Source organism: Cricetulus griseus, chromosome 2 (genome assembly GCF_003668045.3).
Source record: "Cricetulus griseus strain 17A/GY chromosome 2, alternate assembly CriGri-PICRH-1.0, whole genome shotgun sequence".
Taxonomy (NCBI): domain Eukaryota; kingdom Metazoa; phylum Chordata; class Mammalia; order Rodentia; family Cricetidae; genus Cricetulus; species Cricetulus griseus.
Genome location: NC_048595.1, coordinates 420,223,900 through 420,238,083, shown reverse-complemented (window position 1 = coordinate 420,238,083; position 14,184 = coordinate 420,223,900). Strand labels below are relative to the sequence as shown.

Sequence of the window (14,184 nt, the reverse complement as noted above, 5' to 3'; positions counted from 1 at the left end):
CTGAGTTCTTGTTTCTGTTCAATTCACTCCCCTGGAGATTACCAGCTCTTAAATGTTCCTCTTGGCAGCTTTCCCCCCAACAGTTTATTTTTGTATTGGTAAGAGTTTTGAGGTTTTCAAAGTGTTCTTAGCATAGACTTCAAAGGATGCTAATATTTCATAAAATTAAATGGTGCTGGGAAGAAATGTTCTAATGACAATCATATTTTCACTGTAGACAAAACCACTAAGTATCATGTATGATAGTTAAGTCTGCATAGGACAATTATGACTACGATTTTTGAAAGCACATGTTGAGTTAAAATCAGCTACAATGTGACAGTAGTGGCAGTTTCCATCATTACACACTAGTTCCTAAATTACAGAGATCTGGGTTTCCATATAGTTTGATAGAGCATTTCTCTAATACTGCTTCCTCCAAATCAATGTTAAGGTATTAAAGCACATTGTGAAGCTATCAGTGGACTGAAGACCAAATCCATCCAGGTATTAGCTGAACAGCATCTGATATGTTATCCTCTCATCAGGTTACATTGAATTGAGGCTGCTAACAAACAACCATTAGAATGGTTAACTCAAGTGTTAACAGTTTTGTATCTAATATATGTTAAAATCGGTAGCTTTTTTCATTGAATGGAAAAATGGGGTAACAATCTGATACAGGATTTACTAGATAGCAGCAAATGTAAACTACAGTATAATGACTGGAACATTATACAGACCACAAAGATTGCTATAATTGCTGATCAGTCCATCATGGGCCAGAAATAAAAAGGAATTGAAGATATTTTTATGTCACTTGACATAGAAATGAAGAAATTGAGCAGAATTTTCATTTCTTTCTTTTCATGTGGGCTTGTGACTATGCTGTGTGTGCAGAAGTCCGAGGTTGACATCAGCTGTCTTTATTGTTCACCTCATTACATTTTGAATCAGGGTCTCTTTCTGAACTTGGATCTCATGGATTGGTTAAGTTTCATGGCCACTGTGGTCAGTGGATCTCATGGATTGGTTAAGTTTCATGGCCACTGTGCTCAGGGACCCTCCTGCCCCTCTCACGGCTGGGGTTGCAGATGCCCAGCACTGTACCCAGTTTTATACCAGGGCTAGGGAGATAATCTATTCCCATTTCTTCCATCATTTGTTTTGGCTCAAAGAATTTTTTGGAACAATTTACAGTCTAGATTTTCTAATTCTTACCTAAGAAGATCATACCTTATTAAAAACACACACTCATTTTATTTAAATACTACAAAATTAAATAAACTTCTCTTTCAAAGAATGGACTAGACAACGATTAAAGGGAAGCTAAATAGGATAACCTACTGGTGGTCCGTCGTGCAGAAGAGATGGAGCTGTTCAGAGAGAATGAGTTCTCCTCCCTGTCTCCCGATACACCCCTGCGAGGAGGGAGGATGGAAGATGGTCTCGGGAGGGAAGAACGCTTTTCTGGGCTCTTGGTTACTCCATCCTGATTAGGGAGAACAGAGATATTAGGTTCATTTTAATTATGCAAAGTGAGCACACTGCCATGACTGTTTTTTCCCTGCTAGTTAAGTTCTTTTATTAAAAACCACCAACTTTCACATATTAATAAAACTTACTATGTCCTTAGAGTTCACATTTTCAACCAGAGTCTATGAATTATGAATTTCAGTTTTTAGGCAAGAATGTGGATGGAATGAACTTATAAAAGTTATCTTTATAAATTGCTAATTGGGCCAAAAGCTTTATTAGTGACTTTTTTTTAAGTCAGAATGGACTGGAAGGAGGGTTTTGCAGTATAACATTCTCTCTTGAACACATATCTGTCCTCTAGATATGTGACAGGAGCTCAAGTATATCATATCAAGTTATAATTTCACTCTCATTGCAAAATATTATGCTTGTTTTTAAGCTGAGGAAATTGAATAATTTAATGTAATTTTTTAAATTCCCAGATTTGTCTGTGGCAGAGACAGTAATGAATCCTGATGTGTCTGATGGGAGTCTAAGTGTCACATTGAATATAGTGTGCTGTTATTAGACAATATATTACCTATGGCATATGTTGTATATGGAACATATCACAATGGGATGCATTTTCTCTTGTTGGCATTAGTTGATATTTCATAAAATAAATAAATGGGAAATAAGCAATGAATAGGATCTAGAAGCTGGAAACTTTTGTTTTTCTTTTCTGACATGGAGGTGGTCCACCAACGTTTTGTTTTTCAGTTGTATTTGTTATTGATATGGTCTACTGTTAAAACTGTCAAAGATTTCTGGATTTTACATCTGTCCTTTCATAGATTTTTGTGAGTCATGGCATATAATGTCCTCTCTGATTTTATTCCTTTCTGCACCATTTATTGACCATCTTAGGGATTTTATGTTTGAGGATCCCACACAATCTGCAGGTTCTCCTGTTATGCTGTAGTTAGAGAGTGTCATGGGCACCTGCAGGGATTGCTCCTCTAATAAGTGTAGACTTTATGATGGTAATACACCCATAACTTTATCATGTCTTAAGAATCTTGGAGAAACATATAATCGAGGCCTAGCCATGGAAAATATTACCTTAAAGATTCAGAAAATTCAGTTTTGGATTATCTGAATTACTTAATCAGAAATATGTTATTACATGAGATCACCGTAGGAGAAAACACAAAATGGCCAAGCTGTTTTATTCACTTAAACAACTTCTGTGGATAAACCACAGCCATGTAATATGTTATGAATCTGACAAAGGCAATTGGCACTAAGAGATTACCAATAAAAAAACCCACAGGAGTTAATTTACAGATAAGGATAAATCCTAGGGAGACTGTATGCAAGGCAAAGTGGGTTGGGTTGGTGGCTCTGATGGAGGCTATGCTGCATGCCACATGTCTCCTGGAAGACAGGAGTGACAAAGCCCACGAGATTACTTCAAATAATTACTTTGATTTGGCTGTTATAAAAATAGAGGATGAAACTGAGATTTTTCATCCAAAGCTTTAACTCTGCAGACACTTCTGTGGAGACATAAGCTTACACAGATGCACATTTCTCTCCTTCCTCTGTGGTACCAGCACCTTGAGTGGGAAGTGTAATTGGGTTAGCACAAGTCATTATTTCTTGATTGATCTTGCCCAAAAAGAGTGAATTTCAAAAAAAAAAATGTAACCAGGAAAGAAGAATGAAGTGACAACAGAGCTTCTAATTAAGAATGAGAGAAGCACTGATATTAAGCACACAAGCACCCAAAATCCAAACAAAATAAAGGAAGGGGTTGGAGAGCTTACAAATGAAGAACAACGGAAAACTCTGAGTTGGACTGAGTTATTAGTAGTAAATCAAATAAGAGGGAATTTGGGCATTAGGCAAGGATAAAGAAGTACATTAGAGGGGAAACAAATGATAAATCAAAGCACAAACAACAGAGTAAACCTTTCTTTAGACACATGGAATACATGACATTTGGAAAGGCAAACATTAGCTTTATGGCAATAATGTACATAGTATCTGTTCAAAGTTAAGTATTAAACGCCCATTCCACGAGTTTCTTGGACCTGAAGTGACTTCAAAATTTCCTGAAGTTTTTCCAGGTAACGTCCACTTGAAACTTTTCCTAAATGGGAAATTCTCAGACTTACTTTCTATATCTGTGACTGAAAATTTTCTATATTTTAAAAATAATATAGTATCAACTAATAATCCTATTTAATGAATACTAAATGACTACTGTATCTAGGTACTATACTGTTTTATAAAATTATTCTGCTTAATTTTCCCAACTGAATTATTATATATAAAAAAGATCATATAGCTAAAAATTCCCAGGATTCAGACATTATAACACACTAGGTTTTTAAATAAAATTATAAAAAGACAGTAGAGATCCAAATATCACCAACACATTGCACTCAAAGTACAGGTCCATAGTTACTAAGGCAATGAGTTATACTACCTACCATTTATGAAGGCATGTGTCCAATGTATAAGTACTCATATAAACATTGAATTTCTCCCCTTGTCAAATAAAGACCCTCAGTTTGAGATGGTTATCAAAAATTTTTCCAGTATTGGAAATAAAACACTGCCTTTATTAATAACAAAGTAGAAATGTAAAGTAATACCATGTTTGTTAAGCGAAAAACTGTGATTTAAATATCATATATGATTGTGGGGACCCCAAAATTATCTCATAATCTACATTTTGATATCATTCAAACTGCTCATTATAAATTTAGGATTTCATTAGTATACCTTTAGTTGCTTTTCTTCCAATCATAAAAAGAGCAAAATACTTCATGTTGGTTTCTGTCTTTTTAAAACACACTCGATGACATAAAAATAATTTAAGAAGGAAAAGGTAGGTGGGATTGATACACATATAAAATAGTTAATCATTAATAGAGCCACATTTAAACAATACTCTATTATCATAATTGAGCAAATAAAGAGCAATATGACTTTGACAATACAGAGCACAAACTTTAAAATACAATTATTTTCTGTAACCAATAATTTTCAGTAAGAGAAAACTTTCCTAAGGAAATGCACTGCACAGCAATATTATTAAAATGTCAACAGTAAGTAGCTTGAAAGCCAGATAACAGGATGCTGATTACATTCATGAATTAATAGAATGGAATGTCATGTTGCCATTAAAATGGTTATAAGAAGAATGCTTTTATTTAATTAAAATCAATACACAGTGTTTTATTTTTGGTTACTAAACCTATAAAGGTGGAGAAAAACATAAAAACTTTTAAAAAATCAAAATGGTAACTGAAGCCATCTTCAGTGAAATGAATTATACTTAATTTTACTTCCTGCTCACTATTTTGTTATGAAAATGATAAGGATGTAAAAATACTATGTTAATGATAAAGGCTAAAGTTGGTTCTACAAAATGTAAGTGAACTGTTCTTCCCTGTTGTTGATAACTAACTCATTGTGCGCCTTTTTGTGCTATACCTTGCTAACAGAGAGGAAGTCCAGCTGCATCCTCACTAACTACCATGATTTATCATCCTAGATGACGTCAGTTTTGGTGTGGGTGCTCCAGAGATCATGCTGGGTGAGCCAGCAGTATAAAATGGACATTTAGAAATAAGTACAATTGCCTACGTGATGCCTACATTTTGTAAGACAATGAATGACTGCGAAAGGTAGAGTAAAGGCCAAGAGCGGACTTGTTTACTCACAGTGACTTTGTCCTTCGCCTGTTTAAGTGCACTGGGAGCCTGAGCTGATTCACCACCGGCTGCTGGTGAAAAGAAACAAACAAATAAACAAGTGGCTAAAACTCACACAAACATGTTTTCCAATACCTGAGGGGTTCTGCTATGTCACCAGTCTAAGCCAAAGTACAATTTCTTAATTTTGAGGCTCAAATTCAGTAACCAAAGAAAATTGGGTAATAGTAATGCATTATGTGTCTCCAACGAAAGTGTGTGTGCATTAACATAGATCAGAGTCTACCAAAGTACAAGGGAGAACAGCACACACACACACACACACACACACACACACACACACACACACACACACACACACTCATTTTCTATGGGACATCAAGGTACTTTGGAGTATCTACTGTATACACATAGAATCTTTACATCGAAAGGCACAGACATTGAGGCCAATGCTGCCTCGTGTAAAGGAAAGGAAGCTGATTGGTTCTTTGGGTTGGTATGATACAGAAATGTCCAACGTTCCTGTTCTTGAAGCAACCCATTTGCTTACACTGAGGTCCTTATTTCCCAGGCTGTCATGATCAGCAAACCCCTTTGCCCGTGGACCTCTTCACTCGGCAGTATGATTGACAGGCTTATCCCATGTGAAAATATACCATAAGAAGGGAAGGAAAACAATGTCTCAGGGACAGAGGGTGAGAGACTTCAAGTCCAGTAAATACGAAATGTGTTCTACGCATGCACTTCCTGTATGGCACCACTACCACATCTGTTACTGCTGTTTCTCTTGATGCTGCTGTTTGCCTCAATTCCATCATCTCTAGCACATTTTCTGTGGATGACTTACCTGATTTGACTTCAATATCTCACAATATAAGCTCATCCTTGGTGGTGTGAAAAATAACAGTATTTAACCAATATCCTCAGAAGTAAAATACTCTACGTTGTATGCTTACTTTCTCCTTAATTTTCCTAGATAATTTTTCAGGAAAAATTACACTTATAAACCTCATATCTGTTCTAAAAAGGGGTCCTACGCTATGTGAGTTCCTATATCAAGACAATGGCTGCCTACAGTGTGCTTTATTTTATGTAGGGCTGGCTAGGAAGGCTTTTCAGAACCTTGCATTGATTCTTTTTCCTTCAGGAATCAGTGAAAATGATGTCATCCACTTCTTCTATGACATATCCAAAATAAAGCAAAAATGTAGTTTGCTTTAATTCAATAATTTCTAAATTTTGTATAGGCTTTTTGCTGGGGTCCCCTAGTATTTGGCTAAAATAAGGGAAGACCCTAGTTAGTCTCCAATTTATATTTCCTTTAAAGAATAATTATAAGGAGGGATGAGAAGTGAGTGTCCCTGACATGCAGGCATGCCACACAAACTATTTATAAACCATTTTATATTTCCTCTCAATTTCCACAATTCAGACAGTATTTTTAGCTTTCCAGGTAGAATACAGAGATTCTATTTCTTTAAGTATTTGTCTGAGTTAAATACAGTTTCTAAAAATTTGACAGAATCATCTAATCAAGACATAAGATGTGGGGATGGTATGTTAACTCTTAGCTGCTTTGAAGTACTCTTTTGTACCCTGTGCCTCTCTCAAGATCTGTGTATAGAAAACCTTCAGAATTCAAATCCAGGCTTGGGCATTGCTGTTACATAAACCATACCATATGGTTCCTATGTGTAGAACACAAACACATGCTACTGGGAACTTTGGTCAGGCATGGTGTTGCACGCTTGCAATCCAAGCACTGGGGAGATTAAAGCAGGATCGTCATGAATTCAAGGCTGATCTGGGCAACATACAAATACCTGATCTCAAAAGCCCCAAGCTCCAAAACCCAAACCCTAAACATAACATCTAAACAAACAAAAATACTAGTGACTTTTGGTGGTTGTTCTAGAAGATGAGTGATCTCTTTCTCAGTTAAGTCAATGATGTCACACCTAACCTTTAAAGTGACCCATTATATTAATGATGTCACTCCTAATCTTCAAAGTGCCTGTTATATTAATCCATTTGTAATGCATAATGGAAAGAAGAGCATTTCTTCCTGATAATTTTGTAGACTATAAGCATTTCCATATAGATACTAAGAAAATTTAAAATTAAGATTATCAGAGCATATTTAGGCACACAAAGTAAATACTCTGCTACTCTACTATAAAATTTCAAAATAAAATTGCATTGTAGAGAGCTGTATAGATTTTATTTCATTTCTTTTAAAAATAGGTTTTTTAAAAATTGTATGTGCATGGGTGTTTTGCTTGCATGTCACTGTACAGCATGCGTGTAGTGCCCAAAGAGGCCAGAAGATGGGGTTGAATCCTCTGGAACTGGAGTTATAGAAGGTTGTGAACTGACATGTGGGGCTGGGAACCAAACTCAGGTTTTCTGGAAGAGCAGTGAGCGTTTATAACAATAAAACCACCTCCAAAGCCCCCTTTATGATCATTTCTATCATGTTTCATTCTTTCATTCTTCTAGATTTTTAAGTTTACTGATGTGTACATTAAAGTAGGTGACAAAACAGAAATCTCTCTCCCCTCTCTCTTATATTAAGGCCTCTCAATGTAGCCCAGGCTGGACTCACTCTGGAGGTCTACCTAGAGAGCCACCTGACTTTGTCTCCCAGTGCTGAGATGATAGAAAACGTGTTTATTTCTAATTCAATTAACTCCTAAGGGAGTGGTGTTTTAACTTAGTATTCTGCACATTGAATTAAAGTAGAACATTTGACAGTTTGGATCATTAACTTTAAGAAAATCCCAAAGATGAAGCACAGGAGGTTGAAAGGTGTTCATGTTGGACTTGAATAAAATCTGATAGGATACTCATCATTTCCTTTTTCTTTCTTTCTTTGTCTTTTTTCCATCTAAAGCAAAATAATCTTGAAAATTAGTATTACTCCAGGAGGTTTTTCATTTCCAATGTCTAAGTCAATATACATTGTTTCAGTAAAGTCAACACCAGTAACAGATTTGGCAGTACCAATAGAGAAAATAGGACAAATATACATGGATTTAAGCATGGAGGAGATAAATAAGCAAAATAATGAGAATGCATACCACAGTTAAGTTCATCGCCATCGTCTAACCAAACACACAGAATGAAAATAGGGATTTCCCAGAACGTGACACTAGAGCACAATGCCAAGATACAATCACGCACTGTTATGTCTGAGCATGACAAAGAAACAGATGGTCATGACCTCTTCTGCAGGGAGGGGAAAAAAAAGAATAATGAAACAAGACACTTAATAGCGAAATTGTTCATGATTGCTGAGATTTGGAAGTAAAACAAAATGAAAAGCTTCTACAGTAATGAGATTAAAAAAAAATACACATCTATGTTTGCCAGCCACATTGCAGAATTGAACAGTCACCTGTGGTTTTCCGCTTAACACAGGAGAGATGAGTTGGTCTAGTGTATTTGATAGCAGGTTTTAAAATGAATTTCCTGGAAGGAGAGTGGGCCTGAACTTCTGTTTTTTTAGCAAGTTCAGCCTTCTTATAAACTGCTATGAATAAGAAAACACAAAACAGCATACCATCAGGAAAGAAAATAAACATTTGGAACAAAAATGAACAAATTTTTTTATAAGTAATCAGTAAGGCAGTTGCTTCATTAGAGTAATACTAAATTAATTTAAAAAACACATTTTAAAAGAAGTGATTGTTAAATGAACCTTTTTTCCTTCTCACTTCATCCCTGGAGACCGTGCTAGGTTCCTTTTTAGCTACTTTTCTTTCAGGAGTGGAAATTCTGCCTCTCCCGGTTTTAAAGGGTTTTTCTTTTCTATGTTTCTCGAGAGATGGTCTCCGAGCTTCCTTCTCAGCTTTCTCCTCTTTAGGAATAGTTTCTAACTGTTCTGTCATGATGCTTCTATCATCATCTGTGGATCAAAGCAAACCACGGCAACAAGAACAGTGAGAACATTAGTGACAGATGCACAAAAGCCTTCATATACTTAACACAATGTAATGTAAATAGAGAACTCTCTCTCTTTTTTAAATGTTTAAAGTGAAAACCAAACTCCCCACTAGGCTATGGGCTTTATTTGGGAGAAGATGGAAAAAGAAGCACACCTTGAGTGTCCACCCACAGGCTGTCAGCATCCATGATGGAGTCATCAATGGTGGTCTCGTCTTTGTAATCATCGTAGGTTTCTGTTTTGTATTCTGAGAATGCAACTTCTTCTCTCTCTGGGGTAGCTGGGGCATCTGGAGAGCCATCCTTGGGTTCTGCCTGGGCTTCTGCTGCCATCTCTACTTCAAGCTCTTCATCGTGAGGGCACGGTCTCCTTTCCTCCTCAGGCTGAGCTAGAGCTGCAAAGCGCACACTATGGGACCCCGACTCCCCTTCATCTGTTGTGGTTTGCACTACAGTGATGAAATCATCCTCGATGGTCACCACAGACTCAATCACACCTTTGTGCTCACCTGGGCAGGTCTCCACGAATTCCTCCCTACTTCCGGGGACAACCAGGTCGGTAATCTGAAGGGTGTCTGAGCGGAAGAGCAGCTTGTCATATTCCCCCCCAGCTTCGATCTCTTCCTCACTTGGGACATCTGCTGGTTCAGACACAATTGCTTCAGGTTGTGGCTGGCTGACATCGGAAGGTATGGCAGGTATATCCGGAGTCTCAGTGCTTTCTTCCTTCGGCAGCTGAATAAATTCCATTTGGACCTCAGCTTTCTCATCAGTGGATAAGTCAGCCTCTGAAACCGGGGGTGGGCAAGGGATTTCCACAGACAGTTTGAGGGCAACTTCATCTTGAATCAGAGATGACTCCGGAGAGGTTTCCTTCTTGCCCTCATCAGGCTTCAGGGACTCCATGGTGAGGCTCTCATGTTCACCACTAGATTCATAGGACTCTTCCTTGTCTACAGCCTCCTGATGTACCAGGTCAGGCTTTGCCACCTTCTCTTTGACTTCTGTTTCATTGACTTTGGCACCTTCTTTCATGTGGCCAGACTCAACAACCATGAATGAATCCTCTTCTTGAGGTTCTTTGGAAGAGAGGGCCAGCTCTGGAGAAACCTCAAACTTGAGCTCTGTGGCCTTCCCAGCATCTACATTCATCCCCGAAGCCATCTGTCCATAGTCACTGACTTTTATATCTAACTGACTCGGCTCAGCTTTCTTTGCAGCAAAATCTAGCCCTTGATCAGCTTTTGGGGTTGGTTCCACCTCAGCTACCTCAGGCACCGAAAAGAGACCTTTTGCTGCTTTCTCAGGTGATGTATCTTCAGCTGTTGTCAGTTCTTTGGTGGAGGCTTGCTCATAGGTTACACCTAATCCGAAGAGATCCACCTTCTCACCAGCCTCTGCGGTCTCCTTGGCATGTTCCTTTGATTCAACATGCTCTTCACCCTTTTCGAGGACCGTATCCAGTTTGTCATTAGCTTTCCTGTCATGGTCAAGCTCCCTACTCAGTCCTGATTTGTCAGCAGAAGTGGGTGCAGATGGCTCATTCTCAGCAGTGAGCTCATCTTTGACTCTTCCAGCAGCTGCAAGTTTTACTTCAATTAGTGAAAGGTCTGTTGCCAAATCTCTGCGGACTTTGTCGTCGGTTCCTTCATAAAATGAACCACTCTCTCCTGACAAATTCTCACTGTCTTGAACTGGCGATGGGAGAGGGACTGTGTATTTATTGAACACACAGTATCCCATGTCTTCAAGTTGACTGTCAGGTTTTACAGCGACTTGGTTTTCATCAGCAACAGGTGGCAAGCCGGTACTACTCTCTGCAACTACGGCCTCTGACGGGACTGATTTTCTCCTGGCAACCTCAGCCTCTGCACTCACAGAAGCTAACCTGGACCTGGTTCCTGCCAGATCTAGCATCTCTGGCAGGTCAGGGGCCATGACGGTACCATTTTTATAATATTCTTTGGCTGGGAAGGGTGACTCAGAGGATGTCTCAATTTGAATAGTTTGCTCTCCGGTCACTTTCGCTTCCTCTGCCTTCTCCTCTTCCTCTTTGCTCTCGATTGGAAAGCAAGGAACTTTCTCCACTGCAGGTGTGGTGGGGGGAAGATAGTCATCTCCCTCATCCATGCTTCCGCTTGTGTTAGTTAGAATATCAGAAGCCAGAGGGGAAAGATCATGGCCCCGGCCGAAGTTAAACCCAAGGGCAATGGAATCGAGGCAAGACATAGGCAGGTTGATGGACATGCTTCTTTGTTCTATTGCAGACCTACCACCAAGCCCTAAACTTCGACTAAGTGTCAGATCATCCTTGTTCTTACTGTGAAGGTCCCTTTTCTCCCCATAAACTTTGGGGTCAATAGTGAACATTCTTTCCTGAGGAGAACTTGGTTCTTCAGGTAACTCATCAGATGGGTAACGCTGGGCAAGAGTGCTGTAGCCCATTTCCTGTGCTGGAGCACTGGGCTGGGATTCTTTTGCCTGAAGTTCCTTTTCACCGAGTTGGTGCTTGGGAGATACTGTGTCAAGAGATTCCTGGGCACTTCCTCTTGCATCACTCAGTTCATAGTAATCACTGCCCAACTGTTCGCTTTTTGTCACTTCTTCCTTCAGTGCAGACGTTTCAAAGTACTTGGACATCCCTGACTTATCTTCATAAAATGGCATGCCAACCTCAGCTATTGTTGTGGACCCAACTCCTTCAAACTTATCTTTGATCCCTATGTTCTCCTCAAAAAGTCCTCGGGTTTCTCTCATTTCACATACTGCCTCTGACTCAGATGTAACTTTTCCCAAGGCCCCAGAGGTCATGGCTGAATCTGAAAGTGCTGGTTCCAGACTTACAGGGAAGGAGTCCTGTTTCAGCTCATCTGCTACCTGTTCCTGGCCTTTCTGTTCTTCTTTGGAGAAAAAATGCTCGGTGGAGGTCTGGAGTGCACCTATTTCATCATCTCTCAATTTGGGGGGTTCATGTTCTTTTGCCACAGCTTCTTCAATGGGAACCACTAATTTCTCTTCAAGCTTTGTCTGTGGTTCATTTTCAGTAAGTGTAGGTTCCTGTCCACCGGAGGTTGGAGTTTCCTTTTTCTCTTGATTTGTGGCACCCTTTTCTTCCCCAGAAACACCTCCTGCGGCATAGCCTTCCATAACTGGACTATGAGCATCTTTGGGTAAGGTGGCAACGTCTGAGACTGGAACATCCCCCATGTTGTCTGCTTTATCTTTCTGTGGCTCCTCAACTCTACAACTATCCTTGGCTGTAGCTAGGCCACTGGTGTCCTGCAGAGATGTTTTGTCATCCGGTTGGAAAAAGACAGGAGCCAATGGCTGTGGTGCTTCAGTGACTGTCTCATCCTTTACAGTATCTAAAGGAAGAGTGAAGCTTCCTCCATGAAAGGGACTTGGCATGGGAGAATCAAACTGCTTCCCTTCCCATCTTGGGATATCCTCCAGTACATCTTTTTCCCTCATGGGTGTCAGGGGGCCAGGAGATATTGGGGCAGCTAAGCCCCATTCATCTTTCTTTGGTTCCATTGGCATTTCAATGAACCAGTCTTTCTGCTCTTTTAGAGCTAGAGGCTCTGTAGAGAGGCCAATGCTAGGTACTGTTATGCTTGGTTCTGTATTCTGTTTTATGTCTTCCAGGTTGGTACCAAAAGTGTGCCCAAGTGGAATGGAAGGCGACTTTTCCCCTTCTGTGCCCTGGAGATCCTTTTTATCTTGGGGAGTTTTAGTTGTTTCTGGCTGAGGAACTAAGGCAGCATGTTCAAAGTCTTCACCAGGCTTACTTTGCATCTCCATCTCCTTTTCTCCCTTGTCTAAAGGCTCATCGAGAGAAGTCAATTTCTGCTGCTCAGGGAATTCCATCTTCGAGGCTGTAAGTAAATCTGAAGTAATTGGGTTGATTTTTAAACAAACAATAGGCAACAGCTTTTGGGCAGTAAGCTTCAAGTCATACTTACAAATAGGAAATGAATGAGAGGGGAAAAGGGAAGCTATGGACCATGCAAGCATGCTACCCACTGGAAAATGAGCATGTCAGGACTGGAATCTGTATGTACTAGTACTGAGTGAAGTCCTGTTCTAAGTGAATTGTGTACATGCTATAAAAAGAGTTTGCCTCAGACTGCTTATCCTTTTTGCTTATTTGGTCTCTTTTACACACTCTATGGTGTATATTAGAAGGAAAAAAGAAAAAATTATCTTCATTCTATGCTTAAAGGTTGAAATTAATCTACATCAAGGAACTAGATAATGGGGTACAAGAACACATATATGAAGGATGTTACTGAGTATTTCAAATTTTCTCTCTTGAAAATAAACTGGCAGTCCACAGGGCAGATGCCAAGAAATACATAATGATTCATGTATTAGGTGTTTCAGGTAACTTGATGAAAAATTGTGAGGACCCATATGGGGACATTAAAAGTTAGTGGCATAAAGTTTTAGAAGATAGCTGTGATTAAAGTAAACATTTGCTATCAGTTTTATATACATGAGCTAAGAGTTGATGAGCCAGTTTGTACTTAATCTGAAATTTTAATTTGCAATCATGGCTTCTGAACTATGACAATGGAAAGGCAAAGAGCAAGACATTTTTCAAAGAGTCAACTATTACAATATTTTCTCCCCAGGGTCTTGACTTCATTCCATAGACATGACCAGCTAGCAAAACACTGGCTAGCACGGGCCTCAGAAATACCTGACATCAAATCAATGGCAAGGTCTTGGTTTTATTTGCATGCCAATCTAAGTGTCTCTTTTAAATTATTTCCTGTGGTCACTAGAGCTACGCGTAGTTATTTAAAAAGGATTTGGCAGTTACTCATAAAAATTCAGCTATCTCTTAAAGATGGGTCATCATGACCTGATAGAATTGTGTGTCCTGTTACAATGAGAGCAATGAAGTAGTTTAAACTTGCAATGAAAGCTAGATGAATGAACACTCAAGCGATGCAGGCATGATAAAGGGGTTGGCTGCCCTGGAGAGACAATGACAAGAGAAGCACCAACAGGGTCTCCGAAGGAAACCAAACCAGCATTTGTTGAAGCATAAAAACATAGCACTCTGAGG

General features: G+C 39.2%; 1 protein-coding gene across 6 annotated transcripts in view; it reads right to left on the bottom strand.

The window, feature by feature from the left end:
- The window catches only part of Map2 (microtubule associated protein 2), a 281,331-nt gene that overhangs the window by 20,536 nt on the left and 246,611 nt on the right, over positions 1–14,184 (bottom strand). For 3 of the 6 annotated variants that reach the window (XM_027397118.2, XM_035441007.1, XM_035441005.1), the window contains 2 exons: positions 5,175–5,236; positions 1,327–1,471 (listed from right to left, as the gene is read on the bottom strand). In XM_027397118.2, coding sequence (XP_027252919.1) covers positions 1,327–1,471; positions 5,175–5,236 — 207 coding nt within the window. Of the gene's footprint in view, positions 1–1,326; positions 1,472–5,174; positions 5,237–8,562; positions 8,698–8,865; positions 9,073–9,265; positions 12,998–14,184 lie in introns of all 6 variants that reach the window. The other 3 variants (XM_035441006.1, XM_035441008.1, XM_035441009.1) reach the window with 2 other exon arrangements.